Consider the following 16068-nt stretch of genomic DNA (forward strand, 5'->3'; position numbering starts at 1 on the left):
AGTCCATCGCAGGGCACAATCACATACACACTCACACACCCATTCATACACTATGGACACTTTAGACACGTCAATCAGCCTACCATGCATGTCTTTGGACTGGGGGAGGAAACCGGAGGAAACCCCCGCAGCACGGGGAGAACATGCAAACTCCGCACATACATGGCCCCGGCGGGAATCGAACCCCGGACCCTGGAGGTGTGAGGCTAACGTGCTAAGCCACCGTGCCCCCCTAAATATATACTATTGTGTATATATATATTTTTAGATACTTTATTTCAGTTCTATTCCTATTTAATGTGTATTCTTTCCTATCTGTTTTTTGTGTAATTGAGCTGCTGTAACGAGGGAATTTCAGCAGTGTGGGATCAATAAAGGTTATCTTATCTTATCTATGTGACCTTTAAAACAAAATTAGGCACGTTTCAAAACCATAATAGGTGCACTTAATTTTTTTTTTTTTTTTTAAATGAGTCATTCAAATTCAACTTTCCTGTAACGTTCTCACTATTCCTGCAGAAACTCTCCCCGTCGCTGAGAACTTCTGCTTTTGCTTGGTAACTATGCTTTCGGACGTCGCTCAGAGGGATGAGACCTTACGAATCCAGGTAGGTGCAGTGCTACAGTCCATCAGAAGCCAAATCTAGTGTACCTCTATTCTGAATTAAAATATTTTGCTCCCATTTTTTATTTACTTTACTGAAACAGATTTTTTGAGATTTTGGTCCTGTATTTATTTCGATATTTTTATTAGAATATCTTATTAACTATTAATTATGATTATTGAATTTATCATTCTGGACAATCATACAAGTATTATTTGATACAGAGATTTCCTCTGTTGTTATGCATAATTCTTTCGGACTTGTTATTTGATATTTGTTAATGAAATATATATCGGACTTTGTTCCAGATATTCAAGATATTCTCACTTGTTGAGATCTTTTTTTTTCTTTTCCTTTTGCAATGCATTTAAACAAGGTCTTGAGACAAACAGAAAAAATAAAGGAGTCGTGTTAATTATCCAAGAATCATTATGATATTAAATGATTGATTTTGTAATTATTGATTTCTCATCTTGTACAGATTCTGGAGGCTGTTATAGACCTCATGCAGGTCCTCCTAGAAATATGTCGCAACCCTGATGATCAAGATAAAGGTCTGCATCTAACTGTCTCGCATGTGCTGATAAACCCCACCTTTCCATTAAATATGAGACATTTTTAAACGTCAGTGGTTTTGGCTTATTCAAAAAAGATGTATATCTTTACCCAGAATACCTGTGTCGATACACTCTGCCATGTTTGCTGGGTGTGGTGCGAGCGTCGGGGCGGTACAGCAACACAGATGAACCGCTGCTGTCCAAGCTGTTCCCACGGACCACAGCGCAGCCGTTGACTGCCTCGGACGAGCCGGAGTCAGTGAGGCGGCGCTCTTTCAACGACTTCCGCTCCATCTTACCCAGCTCGCTGCTCACTGTGTGCCAGAGCGACACGCTGCGCCGCAAAACCAGCAGCGTCTCCAGCATCTCCCAGCAGGTGTGGGCCTGCAGTGCCATGCCTTACCTTATTATCAGAGCTTTATTTAATAAAGTAGAGCTGTTCAGTGTAGTAGTTTGACCAAACATGTGACGTGAATCGAAAAATGGTGCCAAATTTATAAAAAAAAATTTTAATTAACTTTTAAAAAGTGGAAAAAAAAAAACAATACAAGATTTTTTCATACTCCTATAAAAGATTACATCTTTCTCACGCACTTTTGCTTTCAGTTGAGAATGATTCCATGTACGAAGCATACCTTCTGTTAGGTATAAATTTTTTATTCGTTCATTTAGGAATAAAACATGACAGGGCTTGATGATATAGGAAAATAGTCAATCACACAATGACGGGTCTTGTAGTGTTTTATTCCTGTTATACCACGGCATTTTTTGTTTGTTTGTGGTTTTTTTTGTTGTTTTTTTTAAATTGAGAATTACATTTTTAAAACTCTTTTAATAGTTGCATTTAATGTTGTGGAATGCTCTTGTTATCACTTATGTTACAGCATAATGTAAACAGCTATTCCTTCACCAGCCTCTCTTTTTTTTTTTTTTTATGTGTCTTGGAGTTACAATGCAACAAAAGTTTACACAGCACTCACACTGGGGACTCTTTCCAGAAGTATTAAATAAACACAGAAATCTTTTCAACAATTACATGTTTTTTTTAAAACCTGCTGTACAAGTCCCTGGGAATTAGATATTGAAACTATAATGTATTAGAACAAATGCATGACTATAACCTGTGATTTTTATTACAATGGGCGCTACTGTCACAGCTGCTACGATGGTTAATTCATTAACACCTTTTGACCAATCAGAATGCTGTGGTATGAATGATGAATAATGTCTTGAACATGTCAGGCCTTTTTATGGCAGGTTGTGTTGTATCAATGTACATCATGTAATCATGATTATATCCTCCATGTTTTATAACAGGCAAGTCCAGAACGTACAGGATTGCCTCCAGGCTCTCCTGCTGACCCTTCCGCGCCTTACTTTGAAGGTAACGTATCAACATCGTAATCATCATAAATGTCAATATGAACTCAAATCCTCTTTGAGCTGATATGTCACAGAGCATGTTCTTGATAAAAGCAAGTGTGACTTGCTTTTATAATTAAAAGTGAATTAAAATCATCTATACACACTGATGAGTTACATGATACAGATTTATTATTTTTATTCACCAAGCACGCTTCATTTCTCTTTGTGTTATGTGTTGTATAACAATACGCCTTCATGTAGCAGTATGTAAGGGGGACTGATACTGGAAAAGCAGCAGCTGTATTATTTATCTGTATGGTTAATTATTAATAATGTTAATGTCCATCTTTTTTGAGGGTAAGTATATTAGTGATAGGAGCTGTTATAATTACAGTTGAGGCCAAAAGTTTAAATATACCTAGGCTAAAGATATTCAATTTCAGTTTTTCAGAACTCCGCACGTTTGCCATGTTACCATACATTTCTTTTGGCAAGTCAGTTAGGACAACTATTAACCCCAAAGTTAATTTTAAAACATTCAGTTTGAGTCAAAAGTTTACATACATCAAGTTGTCTCTGCAAACAATCTGGAAGATCTCATTTAGAAGCTTCTTATTGGCCAATTGTGATAAATAAGTTAATTGTGCAAGTTAAATGTGGCTGTAAAAGTACCTACCTTTAGAGACAGTACCATTGAAACCGTGGCCAAATTCACTTCGGCAACTCATTCAAGACCTTACAAAAAAAAAGTCCAGTTCCTCAACCGAACCCCACAACAATAACAAAGAAACTGGTGAAGGAGTTACAGATATCGGGTGCCAAATATGTTCATCCAACATTTGGAAAGTCCTAAATCACTATGGCCTGAAAGAATGTCATGCAAGGAAGAAGCCCATATTCTAAAAATTCTATCAAAATGCCAGACTGAAGTTTGCAGGTGATCACCAGGAAGAAGACCTATCCTTGTGGAGGATTGTTCTCTGGTCAGATGAAGCAATAATTCAGTTCTTCCGGGATTTCGTGATTTTGCAGTCACAGAAATGAACTCGAAATGAAACAAACTCTGCAATATTCAGAGGAGATTTTTCAGAATTACCGCAGACTTTCTGCAGATTTGGGCCAAGAAGCATCATGTGACGTCATCACAACTCGCATTCAGCCAAAGCTCTCTTCGATTCATGTGCGTCGAACATGAGTACAGCAAAAAGGTCTCGTTTACCAGCAAACATCACTGCAAAACAAGTTTTTTCCACCAATTTCACCGATTCAGGTAGTTTTTAAAAAATAATAATTTTGAAAAAAGTCACAGCAAAATCAAGTATTTTTGGCCACAGCAATCACAAAAAAACCCAAACCCTGTAAAATCCTGTACAGACTGAATGAACTGTTTGGCCATAATGATCAGCGCTATGTATGGTGGGAAAAGGGTCAGGCTTTTAATCTGAAGAATACTATGCCATCTGGGGCGGCAGCATCATGTTGTGTGGGTGTTTTACAGGAAGAGGGAACGGTGCACATCTGACAATAGATGGCATCATGAGGAAAGAGGATTATCAGGAAATACTGAAGCAACACTTCAAACCATCAGTCCGAAAGTTTAAACTTGGTCACAGTTTGGTTTTCCAGCAGGACAATGATCCTAAGCATACCTCCAAATTTGTACCAAAATGGCTTAGAGACAACAAAATGAAAATACTGGAGTGGCCATCACAAAGCCCTGATCTGAGTCCCATTGAAAATTTGTGGAATTTGCTGAGAAATTGCGTCCGAGCAAGGAGGCCCAAAAGCCTGACCAAATTATACCAGTTCTGTCAGGAGGAGTGGGCAAAATCTCCAGCAAAAAATATGTGAGTAGCTTATGGAAAGCTACCCCAAGCATTTGATTGAACTTGAGCAATGAAAAGGCAATGCCACCAAATACTAACAAAGTGTATGTAAACTTTTGACCCACTGTAAAACTGATATAAATAACAACTGATTACAGACCTCTTAATCAAATAAAGTAGATACCCTGAGAGAGTGAGAGAGCGAGATATTAAAGACAAATAGGTGGTGCTCTATTGCTGTTACATTATTTTTATTTCCAGAAAGGTTCACAGGGCATATGATTCAGAATAGAGATATGCATTAGGACTGGGATCCTGCGGGGCATGATAAAAAAGTCATGCGAGCAGGAGGTTTTTCCTTTTATGTGGGTGCAGTCAGATATTAAATATTATATAACTGCACAAGCGAGATTAAAAAACAGTCCTAGATCCTATAGCTGAGGCCAGTTATGAACTGAGGTTGAACAACAGTTAGAGCCAGCATTCACACACCATACTGACAGTACTGGCATTTCTATCTCTGTTCTTTTATTTAAATTTTTTGTTTTGTTTTGTTCTCTAGTGTTTCTGGGAATATAGTGTTAGTTTCATATTTATTTTTTAATTGAAGCACCATAGAGACATAATGTCACTGCGTAACACCCATGTTGATAATATCATTCTCTCTAAAAAAAGATGCATTTATTGATTGTGCTTTACAATGTCCTGTGTGTATTTGTTTTGGTTATTGCAGGATCATACCTACCTGATGGCAGTGCTGTAGACCCAGACTACTACTTTTCCACCATTAGCTCCAGTTTCTCTGTGTCTCCGCTCTTCACTGGCAGCAGCACTAGAGGCTTCGATGTCCCTTTGGATATGCTGAGGCATCTCCTTCAGATGGTCAGTGCTCCACAGCCATCCATCTCATCCTACTTCTTTTTTACTCTGAAATGTCATATACATCTAGATGGATGAACAGATGGGTAGATGTGTGGATAGACAGATGTGTGACTGCATAGATGAATGAGTATACACTTACAGACATGTGAAAAAATAAGTACACCCCATAGAATTTTTATTATTTTTTTTAAACGTATTTGGACAAGCAAATATTTGATCCTCTTTGAAACCATGCCTATTAGTAGAGTTGATGCACTCTATCAGATGACATACAAAATTTACATTTTGTAGTCATTTTCACAATTTAAATTACCAAAAAACACATCAGTCACAGATCAGTGAAAAAGTAAGTACACCCCTACATTTATCACCCCTTCAAATCCATAAAATTAGAATCCGCTGTTCAAGAATGGGTGCCAGTGATTAGAACCTGCTTAGGGAGTGCAGATGGAACCTGTCTATATATACCCCTCTCATATCTAGTGTCTGGTATTCCCATTTCTATTGAGGTATGTGGTGTCATCATGCCAAGATCTAAAGAGTTCTGTAAGGCCTTCAGTAAAAAGGTTGTGGATGCCTGAGTCTGGCAAGGGATTTAAAAAGATCTCCAAATTATTTGAAATACATCATTCCACTGTAAGGAAAATAATCTACAAATGGCGCAGATTTCAAACAACTGCCAATTTGTCCAGGACAGGCCGTCCCAGCTAATTCAGCCCAAGAGCAAACTGTCTGAGTCTCCAAGAACCCAAAAATTTCATCACAGGATCTGTTAGTAAGTCTTGTAGCTGTTGGTGTTAAAGTGCATGCTTCTACAATCAGAAACAGATGGCACAAATTTGCACGGGAGGCGTTCCAGGAAAAACCTTTGCAAGACTACAGTTTGAAAATGAGCATATAGGCAAAGACCAGGCCTTTTGGAATAATGTGCTCTGGACAGATGAATCAAAGATGGATAGAGTTGTTTGGCCATAGTAACAGCAGACATGTTTGCCACAGACCAAAGACAGCTTTTCAGGAGAAGCACCTCATACCAACTGTGAAGTACGGTGGTGGAAATGTTATGGTTTGGGGTTGTTTTGCTGCCTCAGGAGCTGGACAGCTTGCATTCACTGATTCAGCTATGAATTCTGTATCATATCAAAGAGTACTTGAAGATAATGTGAGGCAATCTGTCTAATAGTTGAAGTTGAACCGAAGCTGGACCTTTCAACAAGATAATAATCTGCACACTAGCAGATCCACCAAGGAATGGATCAAAAGGAAAAAATGCAGGGTTATGGAATGGCCTAATCAAAACCTGGGTTTGAATCCAATTGAAATGTTGCAGGGGGATTTGAAATGGGCAGAACATGCAAGAAAACCTTCAAACATCTTGCCACTGAAAGAATATTGCATGGAAGAGTGGTCAGAAATTCCAGCAAGCCTGGTGGACAGTTATGCAAAATGCCTACAATAAGTCTTTTCTGCTAAAGGAAGAATATCAGAAGATTATCACATCTATTGATATTTCTGTTGAATAAATGATTCAAAGAGTTAATATTCCTTGTGGTTTTGTTTGAGTATATCAACTTCATTAATAGGCACTGTTTAAAAGATCAAATATTTGCTTGTCCAAATATGTCAAAAAAGCCAACAATTTCCATGGGGTGTACTTATTTCTTCACATGACTGTATATAAGTATGTACTTAATTGATCCCGTGAGGAATATTGTTAGAAAATTCAGCACAGTGAAAGTGCCAACAAACACCCAACAGAACAGTAAATGTACTAAATACAGTATAATCCGAGTAAAAAAATTATGTGAGCAAAGTTGTACTTTGTAATGTTTCACATGATTTCTACTAATGATGCACTTGATCCTTCTTTTTTATCAGATTGAACAGTTTGTCGCTGAGACGTTTTTAAAGAAGCTGGATCAGATCATGGTGGATGTTTTGGAGGTAAGTTGCCTTCCTCTTCTTCTTATTATTATTATAATTTGTCACTGATTTATCCTAGTTCAGTAATAATGTAGAACACTCTATGAACCTTTCTTTCAATTTGCAGAGCAATCCTGGTCATCATCTCTTCTACAAAACCTTCAGTGACCCTCTGTATGTGGCTATATTTAAAATGTTAAGGGACACACTATACTATATGAAAGGTAAGGGAGATAATAAGATATTCTTTTATTCTTTAACTTGTAAGGAGTAAAATGAATGAGGCATATTGATTTGTAGTTACGTTTAATGTTGTGGAACATCCGGGAAACTAGTTATTTCCTGTTATATTAGCTATAAACAGTCATTCCCTCACCATCTTTTTTGCTGTTTTGAAGTTAATTAAACCAAAAAAACACAGCTTGTCAAATCCGGAATGCAGTGTCAAGAACACTGTCCCATGGGGGAAAACTTACTCACTGATACCTGGTACTTCTTTCATAAATGGCAAATTTCACCATATCAAAGATTACACATTTTTATTTGTCAAATAACAGTGCATTTTAATCTGTTTATTAGTAGGCTCGAATGTAAGTCCCTGTCAAACAGACACTTCTAGCGTCGTCTTTTTTTTTTTTTTTTTTTTTAAAAGTCAAGTCTTTAAAAAAAATCCATGCAGTGTCTCTTCCAAATTACAAGCGTGTTAAACAGAAAAGCTTCACTTGCCGTGCACCAGCTCGGCAAGTGAAGAACTTACGGTCCTTTCATTTGTCCCATTTCAATATATCTGTGTAAATATGACCTAAAACATCATCAGATTTTAACACAAGTCCTAAAAGTAGACAACGAGAACCCAATTAAATAAATGAGACAAAAATATTATACTTGGTCGTTTATTTATTGAGGAAAGTGATCCAATATTACATATCGGTGTGTGGCAGAAGTATACGAACCTATAGCATTAGCAGTTAATTTGAAGGTGAAGTTAGAGTCAGGTGTTTTCAATCAATGAGATGATGATCAGGTGTGAGTGAGCGCCCTGTTTTATTTAAAGAATAGGGATCTATCTAAATCTGATCTTTACAACACGTGTTTGTGGAAGTGTATAATGGCATGAACAAAGGAGATTTCTGAGGACCTCAGAAAAAGAATTGTTGATGCTCATCAGACAGGAAAAGGTTACAAATCCATCTCTAAAGAGTTTGGACTGCACCAATCCACAGTCAGACAGATTGTGTACAAATGGAGGAAATTCAAGACCATTGTTACCTTCCCTAGGAGTGGTCATCAAACAAAGATCGCACCAGAGAAAGACATCTAATGGTCCACAAGGTCACAAAGGAACCCAGGGTAACTTCCAAGCAACTAAAGTTTGTGCTCACATTGGCTAATGTTCATGAGTCCACCATCGGGAGAACACTGAACAACTATGATGTACATGGCAGGGTTGCAAGGATAAAGCCACTGCTCTCTAAAAAGAACACTGCTGCCCTTCTGCTGTTTGCTAAAGATCACGTGGACAAGCCAGAAGGCTATTGGAAAAATGTTTTATGGATTGATGAGACCAAAATCGAACTTTTTGGTTTAAATGAGAAGTATTATGTTTGGAGAAAGGAAAACACTTCAATACATCACAAGAACCTTATCCCATCTGTGAAACGTGGTGGTGGTGGTAGTATCATGGTTTGGGCCTGTTTTGCTGCATGTGGGCCAGGACGACTTGCCATCATTGATGGAACAATGAATTTTGAATTATACCAGCTAACTCTAAAGGAAAATATCAGGACATTTGTCCATGAACTGAATCTCAAGAGAAAGTGGGTCATGCAGAAAGACAATGACTTTTAAGCACACAAATCTTTCTACCAAAGAATGGTTAAAGAAGAATAAAGTTAATGTTTTGGAATGTCCAAGTCAAAGTCTTGACCTTAATCCAATAGAAATGTTGTGGAAGGACCTGAAGCAAGCAGTTCATATGAGGAACCCCACCAACATCCCAGAGTTGAAGCTGTTCTATACTGAGGAATGGGCTGAAATTCCTCCAAGCCGACGTGCAGGACTGATCAATAGTTACCGCAAAGATTTAGTTACAGTTATTGCTGCCCAAGGAGGTCACAACAGATACTGAAAGGAAAGTATAATATTTTTGTCTCATTTGTTTAACTTGGTTCTCTTTATCTACTTTTATGAAATCTGGTGACGCTTTAGGTCATATTTATGCAGAAATATAGAAAATTCTAAAGGGTTCACAAACTTTCAAGCACCACTGTAGTTCTAGTTGCTCCTCCAGTGGCTATTTGAAAAATCAATTATCAAAAAAGTAAACCACTTTGTTCATGTTTATTACACCCACTATTGTACTTCATATGTGTGTTCTCAGTCACTGCTAATAACATGTTATGATATGTCAGAGAAGTGGGTTTAAACAAATTAGTCCCAGTGCACACAAAGTATAATCACTTGAGCTGACTGTCACTGATAGGCTGTGTGAATCTACAATCTTGGCTGGAAAGGAGTCAGTCCCAGGCTCTACTACATACCATTCTGTGTATTTTGACTTATAACTGCTGGTGGTGCTGTTGCATTTGGTTTCGCAAACATAAAAAAATGTAGCCTTGTTTTTATGTATTTTCTCCTTAGCCCTGCTAGTCCATTTACACCAGCCTGCCCTGGAACAGAGAGAGACACAAGCAAGCACGAGTTTGAGCAAGTGTTACGCTAATTATGAATCATTCAGCCAAACTGTGTGCATATTCTAAATCTGCCTAAAAACTTATGGTAGTTGTAAAAATCCCTTGCTATCTTAGAATGTTAGGTAAATTGTTCATGTCCAATATTGTTGTAGACAATTAGACCTTGTCTTTTATGTTCAGACCTGCAAACGTCCTTCGTGAAGGAAGTGCACGACTTTGTGCTGGAGCAGTTCAGCAGCAGCCAGTCAGAGCTGCAGCGCATCCTGCATGACGTGGAGTCCCTGCACAGTGAGCTGAGCCCGCTGAAGTTACGTTGCCAGGCCAATGCCGCTTGCGTGGACCTCATGGTGTGGGCCGTCACAGAGGAACAGGGTAAGAACACCATTATTTAGAAGATTTGTGCACTTTTGAAGTGTGTGTAAGTGCTACAGATAGGGTACTGCTTGCCAGTAGTAGTGCGGCCTGCAGAAAACTCTTTTTAGTAGAAAATTTTGTAGATGTCGGAATGCAGAAAGCCTTCTGTCCTAAAGACTGTCCCGTGGCGGAAAACATAATGACTGACACCTGGCACTGCTTCCATAAAGTTTAAATGAAACATCTTACAGAAACTTCACCATATCAACGATTATACAGTATACAAAAACGTGAGTACACCCCTGTGTAATATCACTTAAATGTAAAACAATTCAAAATTGTATCACTGCATTATTTCTAAGTTGACTAGTAGAGTATTTTCTCTTATGAACTCTTATCAATCAAAACAAATGCTTTTTAGAAAGACTATATTTACATTTACATTTATTCATTCATTCATTTATTCATTCGCTCTTATCCAAATCGACTTACAAATGAGGAAATACAAGCAAAGCGATATATCAAGTGGAGAACAATCCAAGTAATGCTACTATACAAGATCATTAATTGAGTTCTAGAAAAGCAAAGTGCAAAGAGTAGGTTTTTTTAAATTTTGTTTTTTTTTATTTTGTTTTTGTTTTTTTTTTTAACGGATAATATGGAGTTGGAGGAGTTTTAGGGGTTAGTTATGTGTTCGCGGAAGAGGTGGGTCTTTAGCTGTTTTTTGAAGATGGTTAGAGATTCTGCGGTCCGGATTGAGGTCGGAAGTTCATTCCACCACTGAGGGACAGATAGTGTGAAGGTTCTGGAAAGGGTCTTTGAGCCACGTTGAGTAGGTACTACTAAGCGTCGGTTGTTAATCGATCGCAGATTGCGTGAGGGAACGTAAGCCTTCAGGAGAGAGTTGAGGTACGAGGGTGCTGTTCCAGACAAGGTCTTGTACCTGAGCATCAACGCCTTGAATTTGATGCGGGTGGATACAGGAAGCCAGTGAAGGGAGATGAAGAGGGGTGTGACATGGGTTCTCTTGGGCTGGTGGAAGATGAGGCGTGCTGCTGCATTCTGAATCATTTGAAGGGGTTTGATGGAGCTGGCTGGGAGGCCCGAGAGTAGTGCATTGCAGTAGTCCAATTTTGAGATGACAAGAGCCTGGACTAGTAGTTGTGTAGCCTGTTCCGTGAGATGGGGTCTGAAAATACAGGCCTCAAAGTAGAAACTCAGTATGACAAAAGTGAATACACCCGTGATCTCTGACACACAAGTTTGGAAACCTGTGATTATTGAAACAAAATTTAGCACAGTTGTGATTTCCATTTAGCCTAATTGCATGAACATGGTTATAAAATGACCTGTGAACACCAGAACGTTCTCAGTTTTGGATCTATTTGTTATGTCTATCTGCATGTCTGCATCATGGCTCCAATTGGAAAAGGATTGCCAGAGGAATTGAAAAATCTGATCTGTAAGACTTCACTAAAAATCAGTCGAAACACAGTTACAGCAGTAATCAGGAGGTATAGAACTAGCCATAATACCACTAATCAGTGCCACAGAGGCCATCCTCTTGAAATGATACCACACACAGGGCGCTACTTGTACAATCTTGCTCTGAAAAACAGACGGACAAGTGCTTCAGATTTGGTACAAGGTTTTATCAGTGGAAATCTGAGTTTCTGTGACAGTTCAGACAGTGTGAAGGACATTGCATAATGTCAAACTATATGGACTGCGTCCAATTGCTTGCTCTTCAGCACAAAACTGCAAGATTTAACTTTGTTAAAGAACATGAAAAGAAGCCTGATGGATATTGGGAGCACATTCTTTTGTCAGATGAGACCAAGATAAAATTTGTTCGGCTCAGATGGGGTCCAGCATGTTTGATGTGAACCTGTCCAGGACTACCACAGTCAATGCATAGTCCTGACAGTGAAGCACAGAGGTGAGAGTGTGATGATATGGGGCTGCATGAGTGCAAAACGTGTTGTGGAGATGACCTTTATAGATGGCATCTTGAATGTCTGTGGATATATCAAAATACTGGCTGACAATAGGGACTCCCGGTCTCCAGAAGTGTGGCAGAAGAGGAATATTCCAGCATGACAATGATCCAAAGCACACTTCCAAAATCATGCAAGTGGTTCTATTGAAGAAAAAAGTGACCTGGCCAAGTATGTCACCTGATTTGAATCCAATAGAACACAGTTGAGGTATTTTAAAAAGAAAGACGGAGCAACACAATCCCCCCAGCAAAGAGCAGCTGGTCTCTGAAGAATGGCAGAACATCTATCCAGAAATTTGTGCAACACTGGTATCTTGGTATCCTCCATGCCGAGGAGGATTGAGTCCGTTATCAAAAATAGAGGTGGACATATGAAGTATTGGAAAAAAGTAGAAGATTTTAATCTCAGTAGTGAAAAGTGTACTGACTTTTGTTGCTTTGAGTTTCTACTGTGGGGCCTGTATATTTAATACTGTTAGTTTTTATTTTACATAAGAGGAAATACACTACTGTTCAACTTGGAAGTAATGCAATTACTGTAAGGTGATACAATTTTAAATGATTTTGCACAGGGATGTATTCACTTCTGTTTTACACATTTTCAAATTTGTTTATTATTAGACACAAAAGTCCCTGTCAAACAGTGTAACACTGTAACATGTATTTTACTTATTATTTGCACTAAATGACCAAAAACACATAGAATGTCATTGCAGAAAGAACAAAATGGCATTTTGACTTGTCTTGAACTGAATTGTGTTTCTCTGTTATAACTAAAATAAAGGTACACAATTTAAAAATCTGCTTACCCTAGAAGAGAAAAGGGAGAAATTGGATTTACGATTTTATTCTATTTGCAGTTCAGGAGCATCAGACAATTAATATCTGATTACAAACTGAACTGATGAGGCTTATGTTTATTCTGCTATAGTGTGCAGATATCGAACAACTTGATTGTGAGAGTGTGACATTCACTGTGTTAGGAAATCACATTTAACTAGCCAGCTTGACTGTTTTAACCACTGTGTTTGTTAAACTGCTTCCTCACCCAACATAATCTTTGCAGGAAAACAGCCTAGATGAGATTAAAAATAAAACCTTTTCATATGATTTTTGTGAAATAAATAAAAACTGTGTGTGTGTGTATATATATATATATATATATATATATATATATATAATTAGACAGTTCACCTTTAAGAAACTAATAAGTTATAGGCAGAAAATTCTATTTATGTATTTACTTTAACTTTCTTTTTTTTTTTTTCTTTCAAAAGCAACCAGTTGCCTCCTTGGCAATAAACAAAGTTAATTTGGTTTATTTCTCTTCGTGGTAGCTGCTGAGAATCTTTGCACCAAACTGTCAGAGAAACTGCAGTCTAAGACGTCCAGTAAGGTCATCATCGCACACATGCCTCTGCTCATCTGCTGCCTGCAGGTTAGTGCTGGAGACCTAAGCCAAAGCTTCAGTCAGAATCCTTCCCAGTTTTAGGGTGATTTTAGGGGGGGGTCTTAATAGCGTTCAAAACAGTGTTACTATGAATTCAGATTTTCGTACACTGAAAAAGACAGACTATTAGCATCACATAAATATATATAAATTCCTAAATTCTTTTGAATGTCCATGGAGTGTATCTTCTGCCATCATTTACACATGTGAATGAGCATGTAATACAAAGCAATGTGATAACATGAAATTAAAATTGATCTTATATGACCATGGGCATTGTTTCGACTCAGGACAGCGTCACTGCTGCTGTTGTCAAGCAACTGTTTGATGCCGAACACAACAGCGCTTCACCTTCACGCGTTCGCTGAGAGTAGGATAACGGTTGAGAGGCAGGAATTTGGTCAGTATTTGCTGCAAGCCTTTTATAATCGACCAATCAGTGTGCGAGAAGGTGGGAATTACAGAGGGGGTTAAAGCAATGCAAACATGCGCACACATGATACAGTATTAAAACCGAATCCCAGACATTTTCTCAAATTTAGAAATCCCAGCTTTTTTCCACTTTTTTAATGTCCGGGGGAAAAGAGGACGTGTCCGGGGGAAAAGAGGACGTGTCCGAGGGAAAAAGAGGACATGTCCAGGGGAAAAAGAGGACGTATAGTCACCCTAACAAAAGCATTTCAGAGAACAATTTGTGTTAGAATTCTACCAAATAAACGTTGCGCAAAATTTATTTGCTCATGCACCAGGAGGTTGTTCATGTGAGTCATGACTGGCAAGAGAGAACCAGAACTATAATCAAGCAGCTGTCTATACTATATTACAGCAAAAGATTCATTTCTTTGGTTTTAAATGAAAAAAATTGCAATGCTGATAGTATTTACATTTTTTTTTTTTTTTACAAAATGTATCTGGAATCTGATTTCTTTGTTTTTTGACATAACTATAACAGATTACAGTTACCAGTTTTTTTTTGTATCCTGATTGTATAACGCTATTACCTGTATTTCATTACTCCTCAAGCCTGGCTGTGACTAAAACTAATGATTTAAAAAAGGCATATAATAGTAGATTAGAGAGTAATAGATGTCTTGATTCTGTGTTGTTCTAGGGTCTTGGGAGGCTGGGTGAGCGCTTCCCAGTGGTGGCTCACTCCGTCACCATGTCTCTGAGAGACTTCCTGGTGGTGCCATCGCCTGTTCTGGTCAAGCTCTACAAATACCACAGCCAGTATGCCAGTGGTGAGACCCATTATCTTTGTCACAACTAAAATGGCTACCAATTAGCATACACAAGGACGCTTCTGTTATTAAAGTGAGGGGATTCAATGAATCAGACTTGAAGAATTGAATCACTTTTGTCTTTTCTGAAAAAAGGGGCCGGTGAGATTAAGATCCACGTGACTAACGAGCATTCCCAGTCCACCTTCAGTGCTCACTCCAGTAAGAAAGGCCAGCCGTCCATGTATGAGCAGCTACGAGACATCTCCATAGACAACATCTGCAGGTAAACGAATGATGGAAATGACAGATTTTCACGTCACGCAGTATTGAATGTACAGTAGGGAATGTACAGAATGCACACTGACTGTGGAGGGAAAAGATCATTCAGAATGAGTTTCTTTGCCATTTTGTAGATTATTTTAGTGTATTAAATGATGAAGAATGGTGGTATATACTGTACTACCCTACAGCAACATTCCAGGTTGTTTTGGTCCTTTAGTCAATCTCAAAGTGTTTAGTTGCTTGTATACCATTTCTTGCCATGTAGGTGCCTGAAAGCAGGACTGACCATGGACTCGGTCATTGTTGAGGCATTTCTTGCTATCCTGTCCAACCGTCTTTACATCTCACAGGAAAACGACAAGTACGTCTTTGCTTAACCTCTCTCAAGTGCTGAAACCAACTATCTGTTCTTTCAGAGTAAATCACTTGTATCTTTACAGTTGAAGTGTCATTGGAATGTTACTACTTCTTTTCTAGGGATGCTCACCTTATTCCGGATCATACCATCCGGGCATTGGGGCACATCGCGGTGGCGTTGAGGGACCAGCCACGTGTAATGGAACCCATCCTGCAGATCCTGCAGCAGAAGTTCTGTCAGCCGCCCTCCCAGCTTGATGTGCTGATCATTGACCAGCTGGGCTGTATGGTCATCACTGGCAATGTGGGTTTGCACATACACAAGTGCTTTTTATTATTTTATATTGCTAGATGAAAGCATGTTCTTCATAAATGGGGGCATTTTTGTACAGTGCCTGTTGTGTGCTTAAGGCAAAACGTTCTACTTAATTGAATTCAGCGAGGACATCTGAATGCTGAGTGTGCTTTCACTGGAATCGCCTGGAGTGGAGCATCATTGTTAGTTTTTAGGTTAAGAGCAGTGAAATGGGATTGATGATTTCCACATGGCTT

General features: G+C 38.6%; 1 protein-coding gene across 4 annotated transcripts in view; it reads left to right on the top strand.

Moving 5' to 3' along the window:
• The window catches only part of pi4kaa (phosphatidylinositol 4-kinase, catalytic, alpha a), a 51305-nt gene that overhangs the window by 6025 nt on the left and 29212 nt on the right, over positions 1-16068 (top strand). For 2 of the 4 annotated variants that reach the window (XM_053644680.1, XM_053644682.1), the window contains exons 4-17: positions 520-608; positions 1087-1159; positions 1276-1538; positions 2480-2546; positions 5087-5235; positions 7114-7179; positions 7286-7382; positions 9799-9864; positions 10032-10223; positions 13542-13642; positions 14766-14895; positions 15031-15160; positions 15425-15520; positions 15637-15820. In XM_053644680.1, the coding sequence (XP_053500655.1) occupies positions 520-608; positions 1087-1159; positions 1276-1538; positions 2480-2546; positions 5087-5235; positions 7114-7179; positions 7286-7382; positions 9799-9864; positions 10032-10223; positions 13542-13642; positions 14766-14895; positions 15031-15160; positions 15425-15520; positions 15637-15820 (1703 nt within the window). The remainder of the gene's footprint in view (positions 1-519; positions 609-1086; positions 1160-1275; positions 1539-2479; positions 2547-5086; positions 5236-7113; positions 7180-7285; positions 7383-9798; positions 9865-10031; positions 10224-13541; positions 13643-14765; positions 14896-15030; positions 15161-15424; positions 15521-15636; positions 15821-16068) is intronic. The other 2 variants (XM_053644681.1, XM_053644683.1) reach the window with 1 other exon arrangement.

This window comes from Ictalurus furcatus, chromosome 16 (genome assembly GCF_023375685.1).
Source record: "Ictalurus furcatus strain D&B chromosome 16, Billie_1.0, whole genome shotgun sequence".
Classification (NCBI taxonomy): Eukaryota; Metazoa; Chordata; class Actinopteri; order Siluriformes; family Ictaluridae; genus Ictalurus; species Ictalurus furcatus.